The following is a 21,042-nucleotide window of genomic DNA, read 5'->3' as shown; positions in this document are numbered from 1 at the left end:
GTTGTTTAATCATTTAATTCTTATAATCTTATTTTGTTTATGGGTGGGACTACAGTTTATATAATGAGCAATCAGTGCTATTATTGCAGTAGACAGATAGTTATCCATGAAGTCATTTATATTACCACTATTATTATTAACTCTTCATTTGTAATGAGAGTTGGTATTGAGAGCACTGCCCTATAATGTGTCTGTGTTTTATGCAGGTTTCCAGTTGTATTATTAAGTGACTGTCTTGGACAAATGTCATTTGATGGGAACACTGCCAGTGATATAACCCGCAATAGAAACAGACGTTAAACTCTAGACAGTTATATTAGCAATATCCGTGTGATTGTACCGCGTATATATATATGTATTAAGCAAAACTAGAAGTGTAAGTCATTCACCGTCACCTATAGCGACCATTACATGACTATATGTTATATATTATCATTATTTATGAGGTATTACTAAAGATATCCACACCTATTGAAAGCAGCTCAGGGGATTAACATAAAACTTTCAGTAAGTAGAAATATTTCAATTCAAGTAATAATTTCAATGATATGGTTTTAATTTTAGTAATACTATCAATACATCACACATCATATAGTATATGTATCTTTTTATATCTGAATATATGATCAGACTAAGGATTATAACGTGTAATATAACTGGGGGGAGGGGGTGGGTGGTGTTGCTATGTAAATGCATATAGATCTACTACAAATGTTATAATATTTATTTACCATCGTCAGAATGTCGCTGTGCCTTTCATAGTGGTTTCAATTTAACTGATTGAGCATTGAGTTATGCAAGGTGTGTTGACTAAACAAAACCACACTACCGCCTTAGGGAGCATGTTCAAAAAGTAGACCCTAAGTATTTTTTGTCAGGGCACTGATGAATTCGAATTGCATGAATTTTTCCCAGTACCTCCTTAACGAACAATACCCACAAGCTCTTGAAATTGACGAATATTTCATCGAGCCTTACACATGCGATCATATTACGAACATAAGTGTTTGTTTCTGAGAGTGCATAGCCAGTGATAGATGAGTATTCTCTATTACATATCATAATAAATCGTTAAAGTGGCAATACAATTACCACGTTTGCCAGGTTTGTTTCAAGAGAGAGAGAGAGAGAGAGTTTAACGTTCACTCAACACATACTAGGTAATTTCGGGACTAACACATTTTTCAATTTTATTTCAATAATTCGCTTGCGCGTAGGGGTCTTTAGCAACGAGAGGAAACCGGAGAACCCGGAGAAAACCCCGAGGTTGGACAGGCGACCCTACTCCTTGTCACGTACAACCGGGGAATCGAAACCACGCCAGTTGACTTAATGACAAACCGTATCATACAGCGCGCACGTGCCATCCAACCCCCGGTTTGTTTCAAAATGACGGAATTACTGTATTGACGAGACATTAAACCCCCATCACATTCCTGTCTCTACACGACGCTAAAACTCAGTTTTAAAGGAGGCAAGTCTTTAAAGGAGCTCTAACTCAATATTTTCCATAATATTCGAAATTAGAATTCAATATTGATCTATTTCAGTCAATGTTGATGTTGTTATCTAATATCCAATATTTTAAGACCCACTTAACTTTTTATAATCAGTACGCGAGTTGTGTACCCTATGATTTCGGGTTCCATTTTGTAATGAACAAATTAAGACATATCCTACAACACAATGTGGCAGTAATTAGGAGAGGCTGATTCACAAACGACAAAATAATAATTTTAAAAATGTGTCGAATGCACTAAGCACGTATTTCACCGAACATAATTGATTAGAAATTACAATATTTTTTTTCAAAAATTGAATATAAACTTTACATTCATATTACAATAAAATGTGCTTTTAGAACCATTTTTGTCTATTTCAAGGTTCCAAAAATAGAGCTGTACGCCCTTAAAGTCAATATCATACACAATCTGCAACATTGCAAACACGACTTATTGGTCAATTTATATCAACATGGATGTTGTTATCTTACCGTGAAAAGATGGGCTTCTGATACCCAATGTTTAAGACAAAATTAAACAAAAATAAATTTGGCACACGAATCGCATGCCAGAATGCTTTCGAGTGCCAATGCTACCTGTGTAGACTGGAATAACAAGACGCCAAAGACTGTCATTCATAATTGATTAGAAATTACAGTAAAACAGACACGACTGAATGTAAATCAGTTTATATACATTCATATTACACCTACATTATCATATGTGTTACGACCCGTTTGTGTCCATCTTTAGGTGCCAGAAAAAAAGAGATTTAGTCCCTTTACCCCCCCCCCCCAACTATCCACACGCAGTTATGAACCATTAAACTGCACTGTAAAAATTTAATTGTTAAAATAATAGCTCTCTGTCTTGGTCGATTTCTGAATAAAACTGCTTAATACTCTTACTGCATATTATCTCTTGTGTAGCACTGGGTCTTTAATCTCCACGTTGTTTTCTCTTCCGTGACTAAGTTACAACTACAACTCCGGTTGTTTTCCTAAATATTTTATTACAATAAACTGGAAGCGTTAGTCACAAATCTTCCTCGTACGTATATGGCTGATACGACAGCGGTGTGACCGATTCCATGTCATTTCGGTCCCGGGTCATTTCGGACTCCCAAAAATATGGCCTCGACAAGTTAAAGATACATTATGTAAGATTTAGATAAAGGGCTAGCCATTCTTGCTAAAATAGATAATGTAAAATGAATAATTTGAAAATTTCATTTAAATTACTCTATTGCGAGCGAAGATATTGGCCGTTGTAGGTTTGACAAGACGTGTGCAATAATTTCAACCACCGTATTGGTTGTTCGAAGCTAAGTCTTGCTCCTCCATTTTTAGCTTAAATCAAAATATGGCTGAACTGTTCTAATCTATTTAACATCGGTGAAATCCGTCGCCATCGAGAGATGATTATGGCCTAGATGAGTTAATTAATGTCTAATTAATAATTTAGAAAACATTTCAGGCCTAAAAACAGACCTGCAATAGGCAGATTTAGCTCTTGCATAATGTATGTTTAATAGAATGATAGAACACTGACGTCAATTCACTTTATAATCTATTCTATTTAGAAAAAAAATAACATAGCATAAAACGATAACAACGATTTATAACAACGGGCATATTCATTTGATGAAATGATAACCTCAGTCGGACTTTGATTTATTTTATAAAACATACATTTATTTTATCAAACATAAATTATCATTGTGAATAATCTTTCTTCGGTCTCACCTAAAACGAAAGAAAATACAATTATTACTAAGTCTTTTATCGAGTCCGAAACCGAGTGCGTAGGGTCTCTAAGGGATAAATAAAAGAAAACTAACAATGTTTAATTTCTTTTTTATTGTGAATGATCTGTCTTCAGCCTCACCTAAAACGAAATAAAATACAGTTATTACTAATATATACATACAGTCTTTCAACTTTTATTCAGTCCGAAACCGAGTCAGAAAAGTGGCCAAGTAAGTCCGAAAACTCGTCAAACTGAGTCCGAAACGATGTTTGTGTTGAGTACAATGCCAAAATAGAAGGAAAAAATCCCCAAATAATTAATATATGTATGAATATATCAAAATACGCGGCAGTTTTTTAAAGCTCAATTTAGTAACTTCTATGCGTTCAGGAATGAAACAGGAACTCCTCAATAGAGTTGCGTGTGAAATTGACCTGATGGACACGATCGATTTTGACATAATCGCCGATCGGTGGTCAAATTTGACTAAGCGGAAATGGCATTTCCGGGACTCTAGGTTCAAAAATTTCTCAGGAGGAGTAGCCCTACAGAGCTCACATCTGTGTTATTCGGCTCGTGGCTGCGTTACTCGTATTAGGGGCCTTTGCACCAGTCGGTCTCATTTTTGCTAACACCTCCGCCCCCTCCCAAACATAATCGATATGTACGCCCCTGAACCTGAGCAACTATTAGCGTTTACAGTTTTATTATTTCTTCCATTCAAGCGTTTGAATCTTGTCAACACCGCAGACAACGTACTTATTTTATTCATTTTTATTCAGATTGTAATAAAATGTCCCTTTCATTTCCTGTGATGAATGGGAGGGGACATATGAGACATGTCAAACCGAAATCAACCACAAACGCCGGTAATTTGGAGTGGAAAATCGTTTAAGGTATATATTGTGGTGGAAGCGTATCTCATGTTAGCCAAATTTAATTTGCGATTTTAATTGTGTTGTTGTTTATTATTTTAGGTCACCATGACAACAATTGTATCTGATCACAGAAAAAAACACAGAAATCAAAGGTAAACATTGCCAATTACCTTAAAGGTTTTAGCTCTTACGGAACAACACGACTCAAATATGTGAACGGTGTAGGTCTTTGTTTGGTATAGTTTTTTTTTTACTTTGAAGCTGACGTAAGATTCGATTTGGTTTGCCTTATCGATTTACTTTATCTTATCAGTCCGTTTCTTCATTATCCCAGTTCGTAGAGTGAAGTCAGAAATGGGCTAATGAAGACGGGCATACGCCACACAGTGTGCTATGAGGGAGATTATGCCCGGACAGCGGCGATATGGGATTCTTATATCGAATTCCAGCTGTCAAGGGATCTTTTACGTGCACGGCAATGTGTACACTGGACCTCCGTTTGTCGTCCCATCCGAACTACTAGACAGCTGTCCTGCACCACTGACAAGGGAAAATCACGCCGGAATATCACGATGAACTTTCTCGGCCAACACCGGGAGCGAACCCGTAAATTCCAGGCTAGCGAGCCAGCGTCTTACTCACTGAGCCACATTGCTCCCCCACTGAAGCAAGACGTTAAACCTTATTTCACTTATCTTGACTAAGAAAGTAGGCACAATGTTTCAGACGCGTCAAATTATCGCACGTAAAAGATCCCTGGGATTGAATAAAGAGATTTCCGAAATGCCGCTGTCTGGGCAAAAAATTTCATCCACATCTCCACATCATAAAAATTGCTTAAACTGTATCCGCTTTCTTTACTAAAATGAATGTGCCATGAAGTTTCTTCTACACGAAAAAAAAAAGATAATAGGGATTTTTTAGAATATGCCTAAAAACGAATTAAAATTAAAACTTACATATCCTTGTCTAAACAGAGGTTTGTTGCTTTAGTTAATTTTAAAATATGATATTACACTTTAAATCTATACGGAAACAGGTTAATGGGGAAGCAAGGTGCCGTCAATCATAAAATACATAGTCAATGGTGTTATTGTATTAATATCGATACAGTATTGAATAATGTGAACGTCTACTTTAGATAATATTGATAGAACATTTAATGCATGAATGGGTATTATTGAATAAACATTTTGACATTACGACTTGCGTTCGGAAAGCTTAATTGAATCTCTTATTACAGAAAACTAATGAAATCCACTTCAAAAATTGAATTTGGTGGTCTGTTATAAGCTAGGAAACAAATTATACGTCACAACCAATAAGTACAAATACACACGCTATATTATATAACAATGAAGTTTAGTCCCCCTTTGAAAGAATTATGAGACAATAGGTTATAGGGTTTTAAAGGGGAATTGCTGGATTTCTGAATTTGATATTATGTCATTTTTGTTTTCTGCTCTACATGGAGAATAAATATTAATGATTAATATTATGCATATCGCCTTATCATATAAATATCAGCTATTTCAAATAATTAATTAATGTAAACTAAATATTGCCTGGATATTTGGGGCTATATTTACGCGTGTTAAATAGAACTACCTCAAGCATAAAGATTTGGTAACGTTGTTTCGATTATCAAACAATGGGTCTTACTAAATCTCCCATAACGTCAGCTTTTGTCTCCATGTCAAATTGAATTATAAAACACAGCCGCAAGGTAAAAAAGATATCTGTAATTTTTACTTCTTCATTCCAATTTTAAACCAGCTGTCTGCCCTTGATAGACGTCTTTAGATATTATAATGCATAGAATGATTCGATAGCCAGACAATATGTTATTAAAATACATTGGTTTGTATGATATAATATTTTTTATAGTCAATAGTAGTATACAAACAATTCTGAAAACTAAAATATAATGTTTTTTATTCAATCACAAAAATATACTATATATAAATATAGTGTATATGCTAATTAGTTAATTGTGTAATTTTACACATTTACAGTAGTGTATAACAGATTGACATTATAAATCTGCCGGTCAATTAACCTCAAATAATCGACTACTTCACGGCTCCTTTCACTGATATACTCCAAGGTTGTTCATTCATTTTTTAAAGTATGTGTATATATTATTAAGATTTATTATTCAATTCAATATTGCTTCGAATTAATTTACGACTTTGACTGTTTTATTAGGCACAATATATATCTTTGTCTGTCTTGTCTTGTATTGGGTACGATAGATCTTTGTTTTCCTGGTATGTAATATATACTTTATTTACTGATATACATAAGTATGTGTATATATTATTAAGATTTACTATTCAATTCAATATTGCTTCGAATTAAGTTACGACTTTGACAGTTTTATTAGGCACGACGCATACATCTTTGCCCGTCTTGTCTTGTATTGGGTACGATATATATTTGTTTTCCTGGTATGTATATATTTTATTTAATGATATACATAAGTATTTACATGAAACTACTTATTCTGTCCATTTTATGATTTATATTAAAAATATCAACACCGTGTGCCAGAAACACACACGTTCAGAAGTTGTTTCTTGGTAATATGATTGACATATTAAACGAAGGAAATTGAAAGAATATTACATAGTTCAAACGCTGAAAATTAATGAAAAATGTCATTATTCTTCCATTCATTATACTTTTACAATCATTACAAAAAACAACAACAATGCTGTAAAGTGAGAAATACCCATAAATATCAGTGCACACGGCCTCCATGTAACACTACATGAACTTTTTTTCAGAGAAACGGGGATTATGAATGGGAATTGTTAACACGAACAGCTAAAGGAATGCATTCATGTAACAACATGAACGATTTTCAAAGAAACAGCATCATAGCGAATTGTGAATACGAATAACTAAAGAAACGCGATGCTTTGGGATCATTTTGAATAACACAAGTTCACATTTGATTGATTGTTTAGATCTCTTTTTAGAATCGCAATTAAGTGCCAATAATTAGAAAAGTATGGCCATGATATTAAAATTACCTGTTATCCTTTTGTTGCTTTGTTTAAAAGTGTTTATTTTTCGACAACGGTTCACAATACAAGTGTTTTAATCTGAAAAACTAATTATTATTGACGCTCAGTTTTAAAACGTTCTTTGCTTCTCACTATGTCAACTGTGTATTCCCGTCAGTGCTGTCATTCCAAGTAAAACAATGTAATGTTAGTACTCAATTAAAAGACGGGAAATAGGACAATTTGTTCCGATTAATCTATGTCTAATTATTTACATAAGATTAAGTAGAAATCAATGTATTAATAAGATGTACTTCCTCTACATAATGTTAAATGTCCATACGAGTATTGATTACTACTCAGTAACTTGATACATAGGTTACTATACTAAATCCACTGGACGTATGAATTATCTCTTAGATTATCAAATGTCAGATCTGTGCCAGTAACTATTATATCATAATTTAACCCAATTTGTATTAATCTATAAATTTTAGCTTTCTTTGTTTCTTATAACCATTTGGGCTTTCGTAAAACGATTTATGATTAACAACCATACGGGTTTCGATTCAGCAACGAATTTAAACTGTAGCAAATGTCCAACAAGTTTCTTTTACTAAAACATTATTTTACACAATCTCTAATAACATTCTGAATATCCTTGTGTTGCTTAATTTTATAAACCCCTTTTACTCAATCTAACAATCGTCTTTAACCATTTTAACCAGATGGTACTTCATCTGGCAAACACTTGCTGAATTTAATGAACATTCTACTACCAAATCTAATAGCTTTTCTGTGACTCAAGCTACAAAATACTGTTACTCAGTCCAACAAACATTCTGTTACCCAATGCAACAAACTTTTAGTTTAACAATGTGACAAACATTCTATTTATCAATAGCCGCTTTAATTACTTCCTGTACATAATCACTATCTGAATCTTCCAAACGTCTGTGAATTATCTATTTGAAAATAAAACTGATTAGCAGAAAATAACTCTGAATGTATGTATACACCCCACCCTCACCCATTTCTCATTTCTCTTATCTCTTTTCTTTATATTATATTATAATAGTAAGTGCATGAGGATGATCTATTCCAACACGCCAGTCAGATATTTCTATTCCCGAAGTCTGAATGGAGAGAGTTTTATTCATTATGGTCGACGATAATTATATAATTATATAGAACCAATACAGGTTTTTACTAGAAATGTACCGAGACTTAACTGGATCTTTTATATATTCACTATTGATATAAATGTGGTCATATTGTTAGATAACTGATATATTTCTAAAGAACTGATGTAAACCCTTCCTTACACAAACAGTTCTTATAATCTCACTGTTTTTATTTCGTATTGATCATCATAAAATCAGCATGAAACTCATGTTAAAATCTAGGAAAATATTGACCAATATGAAACTGAATAATGGCTTTTATTTTTTTCCGTGTTTTTATTTTATCGTTAAAATTTAAGTCTTGTTACCGATTGAATTTTTTTATCGTTAATTATAGTCGGCTAAAAATATCGATTATCGAAAGTGTAAAGCAGAGATAAGTGCTGCACTAGGGCAATAGTTAAATATCATTTTATTTCTTATTAAATGGGTTTCTGAGCCGTTATCTATCTCTTGATAGTTTAACGTCTGCTTCCACGTTTTCTGAACCTCAACTTCTTCTTTTACCTAGGTTACAGGTCGGAAGAGCGAGTGGGACGTGTTTCTTTTTCGCCTGCGTTGCTTGGTTAAAGACGCAATCATGCCTTTTTCTGAACCTCAACCATTATAGCCTACTGCAAGGCCGGCTTTACCAATAGGCATAGTGGGCCATTAGCCTAGGACCCGCGGGTATCTGGGGGTCCGCTGAAACTAATTTCAGCACATTGGATACAGAATCATCTAGGGGCCAACTGACGAGTTTGACCTATGGCCCACAAGTATGTAAATCCGGCCCTCCCCCGCGTACGAACATTGAAAAAATACAAATCCGGCCTTGTTAAGAGCATGCACCCAAAAAACCCATACAAATAATGTTTATTTAAACGCAGTCATAATTGTTTGATGTATTTAGTTTGCAAGCTATCTGGATAGAAATGAATTTGTTAATTTGATAATAAGGGTGGACGACCCCTTAGTTTGTGTTTCAATGTATATTGTCTTTAATGTTTTGTGTTTGATGTTGCTTTCCCAATCAATCATTGCTAACTATCCTATCTGAATTAATTGGAGAGTTTCAAGTCTGCCAGAGAGTGATAATTACCTACCCCGGGTCATTCCTGTCCCATTACCTAAGAGTATGCATATACTACCGTTCTATTATATATACTGATTGGGCCACTTAGCATCGAATCAATCAAATGTTAATATTTGTGTAGAGATGGTCTATACTTTGAATCCATATTGACTAGAAGCCTTTTCAAACACAATGCTTTTCTCTAACCATTTATGCCCGGAACAAAGATCTATTCTTGAACTTCCCTCAAACATATAGCTAAAGTTCTGCTTTACCAAAATCACGGAACTCCTTTAGAACATTTAGAAAAGTAGCCGAGAGGGAGAGGTGTTCCATTCTCGAAGATGTTAGAGATTAAATTTTTAAGACCCTAGCAAATCCCAGCCGCTGCTTCATGTTGCCCCAAATAAAAAATAAAAATTCTAAATCGACAATTCAGTGATGTGATACAGAATTCAAATGAATAGAAACCACACTTGCCTCTGTCCCGGTAGGACTTTTATATTATGGTGTATAGTTTTTGTATCTTTTAATGTTTGTTATTATGGCCAATTACAGAGTAGGAAATTCTATATTATGGTGTAATTTTGTGTATCTTTTCATGTTGTTATTATGATCAATTATAAAGTAATGGGAAAGCTAATATTTGTATTTAATCAATAAAACAGAACAAAGAGGTGGTGTAAATATTTATACTAGAAAATCAAATGTCTCTATTAGAATCTTTTACAGGAAGGGTTTTCAGACAAAAAGGACGAAACGGATAATTGTTACGAACACGGTTTTTAACTTTTAAAGTCAGTCTCTAACTGATATTGGAGTATGGTTTATCCCAAACTATTTGTATCAAATTAGATTGTTTGTATTAAATTAAATTGTTTGTATCAGTTGGCTTTAAAAAAAGAAAAAAAAGAAAATTAAATTGTATCAGATTATGTTTTGTCATAGGGTATTGTTTGTACGAAAGTGTATTGTGCCAGAATGGTTTGCATCAAATTGTACCGTTTGTGCCATAGTGTACTGTTTGTATCAAACTGTATTGTTTATAATTTTCAGTATTATTTGTATTAAATAATATTGTTTGTATTAATATATTGTATTGTTTGTATTAATATATTGTATTGTTTGTAGTAATAAACTGTATTGTTTGTAGTAATATATTGTATTGTTTGTATTAATATATTGTATTGTTTGTAGTAATAAACTGTATCGTTTGTACGAAACAGTATTCAAAATGTTATATATTTATATCAGCAGGTTTGATAATGATGTAGAATGGAGGAATATGAACAGACCAATACAAACAGTGTATGATGTATCAAACACCACTACACAACTTATCTTACTTAATAATAGATGTGGCAAGGTACGTTTGTTAGTAAGGGGTGGGGTGAGAAGGGGATGGGATGTGGGGGGAGGGGGCTCCATTTCGTGAGTTTCTTGGATATAAGTGTAGAGAGTTTGATTCTAAACTTTGAAGTGACAAGGAACGAGGTGACCTACCTAATCTATGGGTTTCCTTCATTTTCACCGTTTCCTCGCAGTCCCGCATTGTTTTATCCCGTCTGTTGTAAGTCGTTGTATATGTTAAATCTTTATTTTCGTATAGTAAAATAAATTGTTATGCTGCCTTTAAGTAGTGACGGGTGCCGTACACACTGTTCGGTATGCGTGCTACCATTATACAACTTCTCCGTTACCTAACAAACTGTTGTATCCAGAATAATATGCATGTACATGTATGAGACATATTTGGAGCCGCGGTGGCTGAGTGAGCTGACCTGAAGAATCTATGTTGGCCAAGGAAGTTCATCGGGATTTACCGGCGTGATTCCCCCCTTGTCAGTGGTGCAGGACAGGGCGTTCGGGTGTGACGAAAGAACCCCTGGCAGTTGGAATTCGTTATAAGAGTAGGCCGTAGCGCTGCTGTCATGGTACACTGTATGGTGTATGCCCGTCTTTATTAGCCCAGCCGAAGAAAAATAGTGGGACGTTAAAATCCCATTTCATTTCATGAGACTTATTTGATAAATAACATCCAATTATAACGATACACCTAGCAGATCAGGTTTCAGGTGTGTATTTATCCTCTACCTGGCGATTATTTATAACTGTAGTCGACCATAACAACCGTTAAATCAAGATCATATAATTATACCCCAGCGGTTGTCAATAGAGTTTAAAATAAACAAATATTACATATTATAATACATTGAAGAACGCAGGAAGTGTTTTATAGTTATATATATTTTATAAATAATGTTGACGAAGAGAAGAGAAAGTAGGGTAGGTGTTTTAGAAATAACAAGATAATTATGTAGGGACCTGAAATCACTTTGCAATGGCAGTTTTCGTAAGAATTGTCGCGATTTAGTCTCTGTCCTTGTACGTATGAGAAAAATAGGCTGCTAATAGACTGTGGTATATTTCAACGGGGACGTTTACCTTCATTTGTATGATAATTTATATTATTGTAGGTTATATAATAAGTAGGGTGGGGTATCCAGAGAAGATTTACATGGTTAAACAGACGACAATGCTCTTTGTCAAAACATTGCATACATATAAAGGCCTTGTATATATAATCTACAGCGCATACGACAGAACACTCGATCATCCAACCACCACGTAAAAAGTAATGCTAAGTAATAGAAATGCTAAAAAGGAAAACTAAATTTTTTCAGAACTTATCAGCATGGTTTTACTATAAATTTATTTCTCTACCTCCTTACATGAATCTCAATTCATAATAGACGTACAGTTTTTTATAGTCAGCACTAAATGAAAATGTTCATTCTAAAACAGATATTAAAGTTAACAGCTGCGGTATACACATTTGAGAATTCTGGGAAAATTTTGGGGGTGAGGGGAACCGAATGATCTAGCAAGTGCGCTTTAGATCATAAGGGCTGTCATTGAGTCAAGTTGTTGTGGTTTAGATTCCTAACTTGTACGTCACATGGCGTCGGGTCGCCCCCACTCTCTCTCTCTCTCTCTTTCGCTCCCTCGTCAGTAAATAAGCAAGCATTCCACAATGAATATTATGATTATTTTTATTTTTCAGTATGACAATCGTCTTCGTGGCCAATCTGCAAAATCAAGATCAATAGTGTAGGTATTTTCGTTTGCTTGTCAACTGGGTTACTAGATCAAATTTATTACATAAGAAATAACGCCGGGTGTCGTAATCTTACAATATATACTTTAATCCTTCAGCGATTATATATTTTCTACCTACAAGTATATATAATCCCAAATATCCAGTCGCTTTCTGGATGCATATACTAGCTCACAGAAATAAACTGTTAAAGAAGGAAACAATCCACATGACTCGTTCTGCGTTTCCAATGAATTAACGGTGTTGATTTAATCTTGGAAAAGGCTACTCACTAACAGAGGTCTTGGTTCCCGGGGCGGAAGCAGTGTACGGAGTGGGATGGAGGTATCTGTTCCATCCCAATTGTATCTGCATAGACACATAGTAACTTTTTAAAGTCTACCCGTTCCTCGCCTAGGCCAACAGCGCCCCCCCCCCCCCACACACACACCATCCGACCCCCCCCCCCCCCCACACACACACCTCCCCCACACCACCGCATCAAAGAACCCGAACGAACACCCAACCAAAACCACCCCCTTCAACCCTCTCTTTATAATTCTTATATCAATAACCTGATTTATGCACGATACTTTAAACATACATTATGCAAGAGCTAAATCTGCCTATTGCATGTCTTTGTTTAGGTCTGAAATCTTATCTAAATTGTTAATTAGACATTAATTAACTTATCCAGACCATAATCAACTCTCGATGTCATCGCTTGCCTTCGATATTTACTCGATTAGAATCCAATCTGCTGCTCAGCGCACATTGATGATTAAATCAAAAAATAGATAAACGAGACTATGTTTTTTTTTTATCGTACCGTCTTTAGTAATGATGATCGAGGTTAGGCCTAAAATTCAATCGCTAAATTATCGGTTCAGAGTGGATCAATTTGACTGAAGATTTCAGCAAATTCCCTTTACATTATCTAGTTTTTAACTATTATAGTGAGAACTGCCAGCTCTTTATCTAATCTCCAATAATGCATCTTTAACGATTTTTAGAATCATTTAACATTCGATTTGATGTGTACATACTTAATGCAGCTCTTATCTCTTAAATATACTGATAAAACTATTGAGAAAGTATTGATAAACATGCCAATCAACATGCCAAGTCAAGTTGCCAAAGTAGCAGCTGAAGATTCGATTTAAAAAACACAAATATAAATCGATCAGGTTCTAGGTAAAAGTTCTGATAAAAATTAAAGCGAGTTTACCTCCAAGATGTAAATGTAGACATATATATTATTGTTGACCCTATTACTAGACTTCATTCCTGGTTTGTAAAGCAGTCTTATATCTTATCTCGGAACACATTAGTTACGTTTCTATGCAAAAAATTGGTAATGCAAAATCCCTGGACAGCAGGAAGACACCCCGTTGTTTGTACAATTATCACCTTCAATTATCTCTTTCGCATTGCACACGTTACCCTTGAAATATAAATTATCGTATATTGATTTCAATATGACCCAATCAAGGCTATTCCATTATACGCCAAGGCTAAATAAAGTATAACTACTATAACCAGTGGCACATTTAGCGAGAAAGGTGCAGGAATTGACCTTACCCCCTCCCTTTTGAGACTTCCAAAGACATAGCCAAAATCAAAATATGCTTTCGTACGGGGTTTTTGTTTGCGATATCAGTTAGGTGGAAGCGGACGTAAAACTTCTACTTCGTCATACTGGGTGATTCTCCTTTAAATGTTCTTGAGCAGGGTTCTGGTTACCCCCCCCCCCCCCCCCCATCACCACCACCACCACACACGACGCCCCGCCTCTCTTCTTTTCCCCCCAAACTCTTTCGAAAATCCTTTTTGGTCACTAAGCAGTTATAAAGATGTCAATAAGGACCGACTCTATCTTTACATGTAATGATCTTGTAATTTTATTTGAGAAACTGTAAAAGATGTTTCTATTCAATTGGAAATTGATTTAATTTAATTTTCTATATACTCGTTTTTTTCAATTCACATCTTTGACTTTAAATAGAGCTTTTTTATTATTTTACGTCAATATTTGACAACCTTTTCACTTCAGGCTTCCAGATCCAATCCGCCATTTTTCAACGGGTGAGTGAAACTACATTCAAATCAATATAAAAAAGACCTATTGTATTTCTTTTCAGAAAAGAAATATTTAAGGGTTTTTTTTCAGAATTCTGTAAAAGTTGTTTATTGTTAGTAATCATAATTTGAAAAATGGCTATTTGTTTTAATGGTAATATTAAGACAACTTCCTGCTTCTATTCTGATTTTCTGGATGTAAATCGCACATGTTCTAAAAAAAAATGTATTGTAAATGAGGACATTAGCAGGAACCACCATTCTGTCACCTCCCTCCCACCCCATCGTAACACCACACCCATGCCACACACAAAAACGAAACAAGCAAGAACAAAAAAGGAAAACAATTCAGAATTTTATAGAGTTAGATGACGCTTTGCGTAGTGTTTTTCACTGGGGCCAAGTAATTCTTCAAGATTTTCGCGGTTCGCACCATTCAGCAATATATTTCAACACTTTTCCTGCCTTGGTCCCCTCTTGTTCAAATACGTTTCAATTGTTTATCTTCATTTTATTTTCTCATATAACGAAAAATAATAAATGACAAAATATATTAAAATCGTTTCTCGTTCGGTGAATGTTTTTCCTACGAAAGCGTTCAGCGATGAAACTTTAAAATTTGTCAATTCGACGAAACTTGCTTATCTCTGGTCATAAAGACGTTTCAATATAGAAATTCAATATCTTTCTGTAATGCATGGATGGTTGATAACATTATTACATTGGGATTCAGAACAACAATGTAAAAACTTAAGTATTTTATTGATATATCGCAATACACTATATGGAATCAATCTTCTGCATGAAACTACAGATCAATTTTAAATTATATATCTCTGTATTTTATTCAGTGGGTGATTATATCAAAGTAACCCATTAATTATTTAAAGAGGGCTTCTTATTTCATTTCATTATAAAAGTAACCGCTCAACTACACGGCCATTTTCTAGACGTGTTGTCTTATCTGCAATTCACCATTTCGAATGTTTATGTACGGGGTTTCACAATTATCGTTTCTATATGCAATAGTTTAGACTTAAAAGGATATCGAAATACATGCAATTAATGGATTTAGAAATATTAAATAGTGTTTTTGTGACGACGTATTGCTTATTTTAATAGCTTAGAAATTTTAAACACTGATACATATTTAATCAATCGTTTTGTGATATTTGTGTATTAGACATCTGATAAAGAGCAGGTATTGGATTTCGTGCTATGTAGTGTGTAAAACAACTGTTAGCGATATATTTTCATTTTAAATCCATATTTTTTGATTAAGCAAACATTCATTGGATACATGTAAAGAATTTGATATAGCTTGTGTTTCTGTGTAATAAAATACTCCTGAAATAGACTAAATGAACTTGTGTAATAGAATATCTCTGTGATAGCCTAAATGAAATCGTTTTTGCTTTATAAAAGACCCGTGTAATGAACTTGTTCTATTTTACAGAATACCTTAGAAATAGACTAAATGAACTTTCTTGATCTTTTATAGAATTCATCTATGAACTTTGCTTATTTCTTTTTATAGAATACCCCTGTGATAGAAGAGTTCATCAGAAATGTTTCAATGAAGATCCAGAAATGATGAAATCTCATCCCAAAACTGCCTTAGCGTGGACTAATGATACACAACGACCAGCAATGAAGTTCTCAGGTACAGTAATTATTTCACGGACATTGTAGCTATATGTGATCTCTTATGTCAAGTACATAATATAAGGGGTGTGGATTCAAGGAATTCTTTAAAAATGAATGATGAATATTAACTGAAAATCGTACCTTGACACGATAAATCTCTCATTATTGCACGAAAAATATTATTTTTGGCTGAAAATGTCCTTTGTTTGACAAATCGTATCTTCGAATACTTTATTTTGCACACCCGCCTAATGCCGAGGTCGCATTGCTACTGGGTAAACTTGAGCGCGTACAATTCCTCAAGGTCCATATTTCTGTTTTTATAAATACAGCGACTCTTTCTTAATGCAGTGTTAAGAAAGAAATATCATTTTTCAATTAAAGATGCATTATGTAAGATTTAGATAAAGAACTAGCCATTCTTGCTATAATAGTTCGAAAGTAGATGATGTAAAATGAATAATTTGAAAATTTCATTCAAATTACTCTGTGGCAAGCGAAGATATTAGCCTTTGAAGGTTTGACAGACGTGTGCAACCGTACTGGTTGATCGAAGCTAAGTCTCGGTCCTCCATATTTGATTAAATCAAAGTATCGCTGAACCATTCTAATCTATTTAATATCGGAGAAATCTGATGCCATCGAGAGTTGATTAAGGCCTGGATCAGTTAATTAATGTCTAATTAATACTTTAGAAAATATTACAGGCCTAAAGAAAGACCTGCAATAGGCAGATTTAGCTCTTGCATAATAAAAACTGAGAAGATATGTTATTTTTAAATATCCAATCTGTTTCGAGTCACGGTATGGCCACTTTAGCAATATGTCTTGGCGCTTGGTCGATAAAGAAAGATTTTTCGTCTTTGAACGATTAGGTCCAAAAGTACATTGGGGTTATTTGTCAATGGAATTACGAGAGAAATGGTATGGAAAGGCACATGGCGAATTAATACGTGGAAATCGGGAATCAGAGAGAGAGAGAGAGAGGGGGGGGGGGGTTAACGTCCACTCGACACAAACTAGGTCATTTTGGGACTAACATATGGTTCAATTTTATTTCATTAATTCGCTTGCGCGTAGGGTTCTTAAGCAGTGGGAGGAAACCAAAGGACCCGGAGAAAACCGACGAAGTTGGACAGTCGACCATACTCCTTGTCACGTACAACAGGGAAATCGAAACCACGACAGTTGATTCAAATGACAGACCTTATGATACAGCGCGCACGTGCTAACCATTCGGCCATTCAACCTCCCCAATCAGCGATGAAATTCGAACCTGTATACCTCCTTACTGTGCCTATGAACAAAGTAGAATCGTCGATTTGTAAATATTTTGAATACTGCTAAGAAAACGATTATGTAGTTTAATAATTAATTTATTCTTATCTGATCTGATCGATATTCGGTAATTTAATCCTCCGATACTGTGGTAAATAATGCTGTGTTGTAGCTATCTGGTTTTGTTTTATCGGTAAAATGAATTATGTTCAATAGGATAAAGTATTTATTATTGATATTAAGGAGAACTAACAGTCAAGAGCAGTAAAACATCTTATATTTCATTATGTAACTGCTGTTTAATTTCTAATAATGGTAAACTCTTGATTTAAAGATATTTGCCTTTGGAATTATATTTTGATGGCGAATTGGTGCCGATTTTAGTAAGGCACTGGACAACGAAACAGTTTAAACTTTTTCGACGGAGTACACATAATGGTTAGTTTTCATGTGTGGTTGGTGACCAGTGCTTCCATTTTGTGTCTGGTAGGAACATGTCTAGAGTTTATGCGTTAAGAAAGGTAACACAAAGTGGCGTTTATTGGATGACACTGGGGACAATTGTCATTAAATTAAATAAAATTGATTGTTTCTTTAAATGTCGTCATATCTAGATCCAACGTGTATTAAGAAACACTCGATGAAATCAGGGATTGCTCCTTTAATTTATACTTCTTTTATTGATTTTACAGATGATACGGCTGTTAATAACAGACGTCACACGTCCTGTCAACATCACGATCCAATAGATTATAACTTAACACAACCTAGAAGGCGAAAGAAACGAGTTTTATCAGAGAAAGTTTTATCCAAATCGGTTGCCTATTGCCCTGATTTAACGAATGGTGAAAACCTTTATCTATATAATATATCCCGTATATACAGTACAAAAAACCTGCAGACAATAAATCAGAATAAATACGCCACTGTATTAGATAAAGAGGAACGAAGGGGTAATTATTATCTTAGAAAGTTTTATTGTTTGTTGACTTTAGGAAATTAAACTGTTGATATTATAAATTCTAAGATATTGTCATACTAAGTATTTAATGGTTTTATTTATTGTGTCTTTAATCATAGAATTAGCGTGCAGTCTGGGCAAATGTGATTATTATGTTATTGCGTTCGAAAAATTGATATAAACTAAACGGATTCATTTTTGAGCAGTGCAATGCGACTTTGAATACGACTTATAACAATCCTATGATTCGCCCGTTGCATCAAAATTAAAACAAAATAAAAGTAAAACACACAAAAACAACCATTATTTTGACAATGTTCATCAAATATTAGGACTGAAAAGGTTCTTTTTTTTTGGGGGGGGGGGGGGGCTTTAGAATTAAAGTCAACTGTATTGGAAATAAAACTATTGGTTATAGTTAATTCTTTTCTATGTTTTCAGGTTTGTATAATAAGAGAGATATAGACAAATATTGGAAATACTTGAAATCACCTAGACAAACAAACCTTAGTATTGGACGCTCATCTTATTCCCTCACTCCATTAAGACAGAGGAAGAAATCAAAAAAGAAAATTAAACGGTTGGTATGGAGTTCCTTTTATATTTGGTACGGCATTCATGGGTGCGTGCCAAGAAGCAGACACGTGTGGATTTCACCTGTGTTCTTTTTTTCTTCACCCCCTCCCCTAATAAAATAAAAGTTGTTTCCGAGAGGACCTTAAACAGAGGGATTTTATATTCATTTGATCTTAAATGAAGAAATTCGGCAAAATCACGTAAATTCCCATAATTGTGCGTGGCAGCAGGAAAGGGTAAGTATGCCCTATACCCCGCGCAGTAACCAGTTATTACTACTAGGGACTACCGATGGACTCGAAAAGTATATTAAACTTTATTTATTTGTAGAAATGAAGATAATCAGAAAGGTCGAGATAATGACGCCCCGGAAACCAATCATCTGGTCGATGCAAAAGATAATAAACACAATTCCGACGAAACAGAATCAAAAAACCAAGATCCCGATGATCAGCAAAGAGACAAGGACACATGTTCAGATAGCTATAGAAGTACCTCTTCTAGGAGCCGAAGCAGGAGTAGCAGTAGTAGCGGCAGTAGTAGTAGTTCAAGCAGTCGTTCATCTTCTTCCCGAAAACCACGCAAAAATGGAGACAACCGAGCTAGTGACGATGAAGAAAGAGCAAAAGGGGTAGAGGATGGTGACAAACGAGCTAGTGATGTTGAGGATTATAAACCTACACTAGATACACGAGCTAATAATGCTTCAGATGAAGATTCTTCCCGGGGTAAAAACTCGGAATCTCTTCAATCTAACGACAATGACAGGGGCGAGGATTATGATAAAAGAGAAGGTCATGGTAGACCAAAATCAAGATTTGGACGGATAACCGGTAAGTAAATTGAACTATGCTTCACCATTTACTCGATATGGGAGCTGAGCTTAGGGCCTACTATGTTTTCATTTAACTTGTAATTTATTACAAAAGTACAACATTAATTATTAACTATGTTGACATTCCAGACAAATAAGAAGTGGCACTAGGCGTACCCTATCCCATATGACAACTGTTAATATTTATAACTAAATGGAGCGATATTTTGGACTGGTCCTCAAAAGACAACGTTCATTGGTCGAACCCATCTTTATGCTTATCTATAATTTCGTTTTCTTACAGTGATGACCAGAGATAACTCTGATGATGATTATGACACAGATTCCAGTGATTCAACTAATTCTATTAGTGATTCAAGACAGCGAAACAATAGACCTGTCATAGACGGCAAGATCGAAGGGTCCCCGACGAACTCGACAAAAAGTGAACAATTGAAAGATCAAGACAAAACTCTGCAAAATGCAGAACAAAAACCAGATGAAAACACAAAAGAAGAGAACCGGGAGAGGAGTCTTAATGACGTGTCAGAAGCAAATGAACCAAATGCTGAAGATCAGCCTGAGAATATCAGTAAATCTGAAAGTCTTGACCAAAACAATGATGATCCATCGAAACCCACAGAACCACAGACTAACCAATCAATTAATGCAGGAGAAGCCGAGAGGCAAACTCCACCACAAGAGCAACCCATAAACCCAGGTGAATCTTCATCTGTTAAAGAACTTTCAGATCAAAATCCTAAAAGTGCTAGAAATATAAACTTGAAATCAAATACTAAAACAAATGATCAGTTAAAATCCAAAAAGTTTAATCGTAAAAATTCCGAGACAAGTTCGTGGAAATCTTCGTACAGTGCTTCATCCAAATATAAAACACTTTCTTCCACTTCTTCCCGTAGGTCCAACAGCAGCATCTCCTCAACCAGAAGAACAACCAGAGGGGATTCTAAACCAAAAAAGGAGTCTTCAGTGATAAAGGGAAGTAGTTCAGTGGATGATGGAACTAAAACCAAAAATGATACCGCCGAAGAAGTCGCTTCTAAAGTACCTTTCAGGAGTGTTTCAATAGACAGTCATTTATCTAAACGTATGGCAGAAAATGAATCATTTAATGGACCAAGTAATGATGTAGATAAGATAGAGTATTAAAAACTGATTTTCGAATACACATTTTGTACGTGACAAAAGCAA

General features: G+C 34.7%; 1 protein-coding gene across 5 annotated transcripts; it reads left to right on the top strand.

Annotated features, from left to right (window-relative positions):
* The first annotated feature begins 249 nt into the window (after positions 1–249).
* Positions 250–21,042, top strand: LOC126824641 (uncharacterized). Of its 5 annotated transcripts, XM_050553934.2 has the most exons (11): positions 339–507; positions 4,229–4,281; positions 10,633–10,744; positions 12,443–12,489; positions 14,529–14,560; positions 16,092–16,217; positions 18,172–18,432; positions 18,882–19,020; positions 19,347–19,849; positions 20,135–20,551; positions 20,751–21,042. In XM_050553934.2, exons 2-11 carry the CDS (start codon positions 4,235–4,237, stop codon positions 20,822–20,824), a joined length of 1,758 nt encoding a protein of 585 aa, XP_050409891.1. In that variant the 5' UTR covers positions 339–507; positions 4,229–4,234; the 3' UTR covers positions 20,825–21,042. The 5 variants fall into 5 exon arrangements, with proteins under 5 accessions (XP_050409888.1, XP_050409887.1, XP_050409891.1 ...); XM_050553931.2 differs by having other exon boundaries at positions 250–507; positions 10,636–10,744; positions 20,135–21,042; XM_050553930.2 differs by having other exon boundaries at positions 250–507; positions 20,135–21,042.

This window comes from Patella vulgata, chromosome 6 (assembly GCF_932274485.2).
Source record: "Patella vulgata chromosome 6, xgPatVulg1.2, whole genome shotgun sequence".
NCBI classification, from domain to species: domain Eukaryota; kingdom Metazoa; phylum Mollusca; class Gastropoda; family Patellidae; genus Patella; species Patella vulgata.
This window is presented reverse-complemented; position numbering and strand designations above follow the sequence as displayed.

Bases quoted from the DNA above. Each gene is read 5' to 3' on its own strand.
- LOC126824641 (XM_050553930.2), top strand. From the start codon at position 4,235: ATGACAACAATTGTATCTGATCACAGAAAAAAACACAGAAATCAAAG. The intron at 10,745-12,442 runs GTACGTTTGTTA...TTTATTTTTCAG, and splicing joins TTAATAATAGATGTGGCAAG to TATGACAATCGTCTTCGTGG. The intron at 12,490-14,528 runs GTAGGTATTTTC...TTTTCACTTCAG, and splicing joins GCAAAATCAAGATCAATAGT to GCTTCCAGATCCAATCCGCC.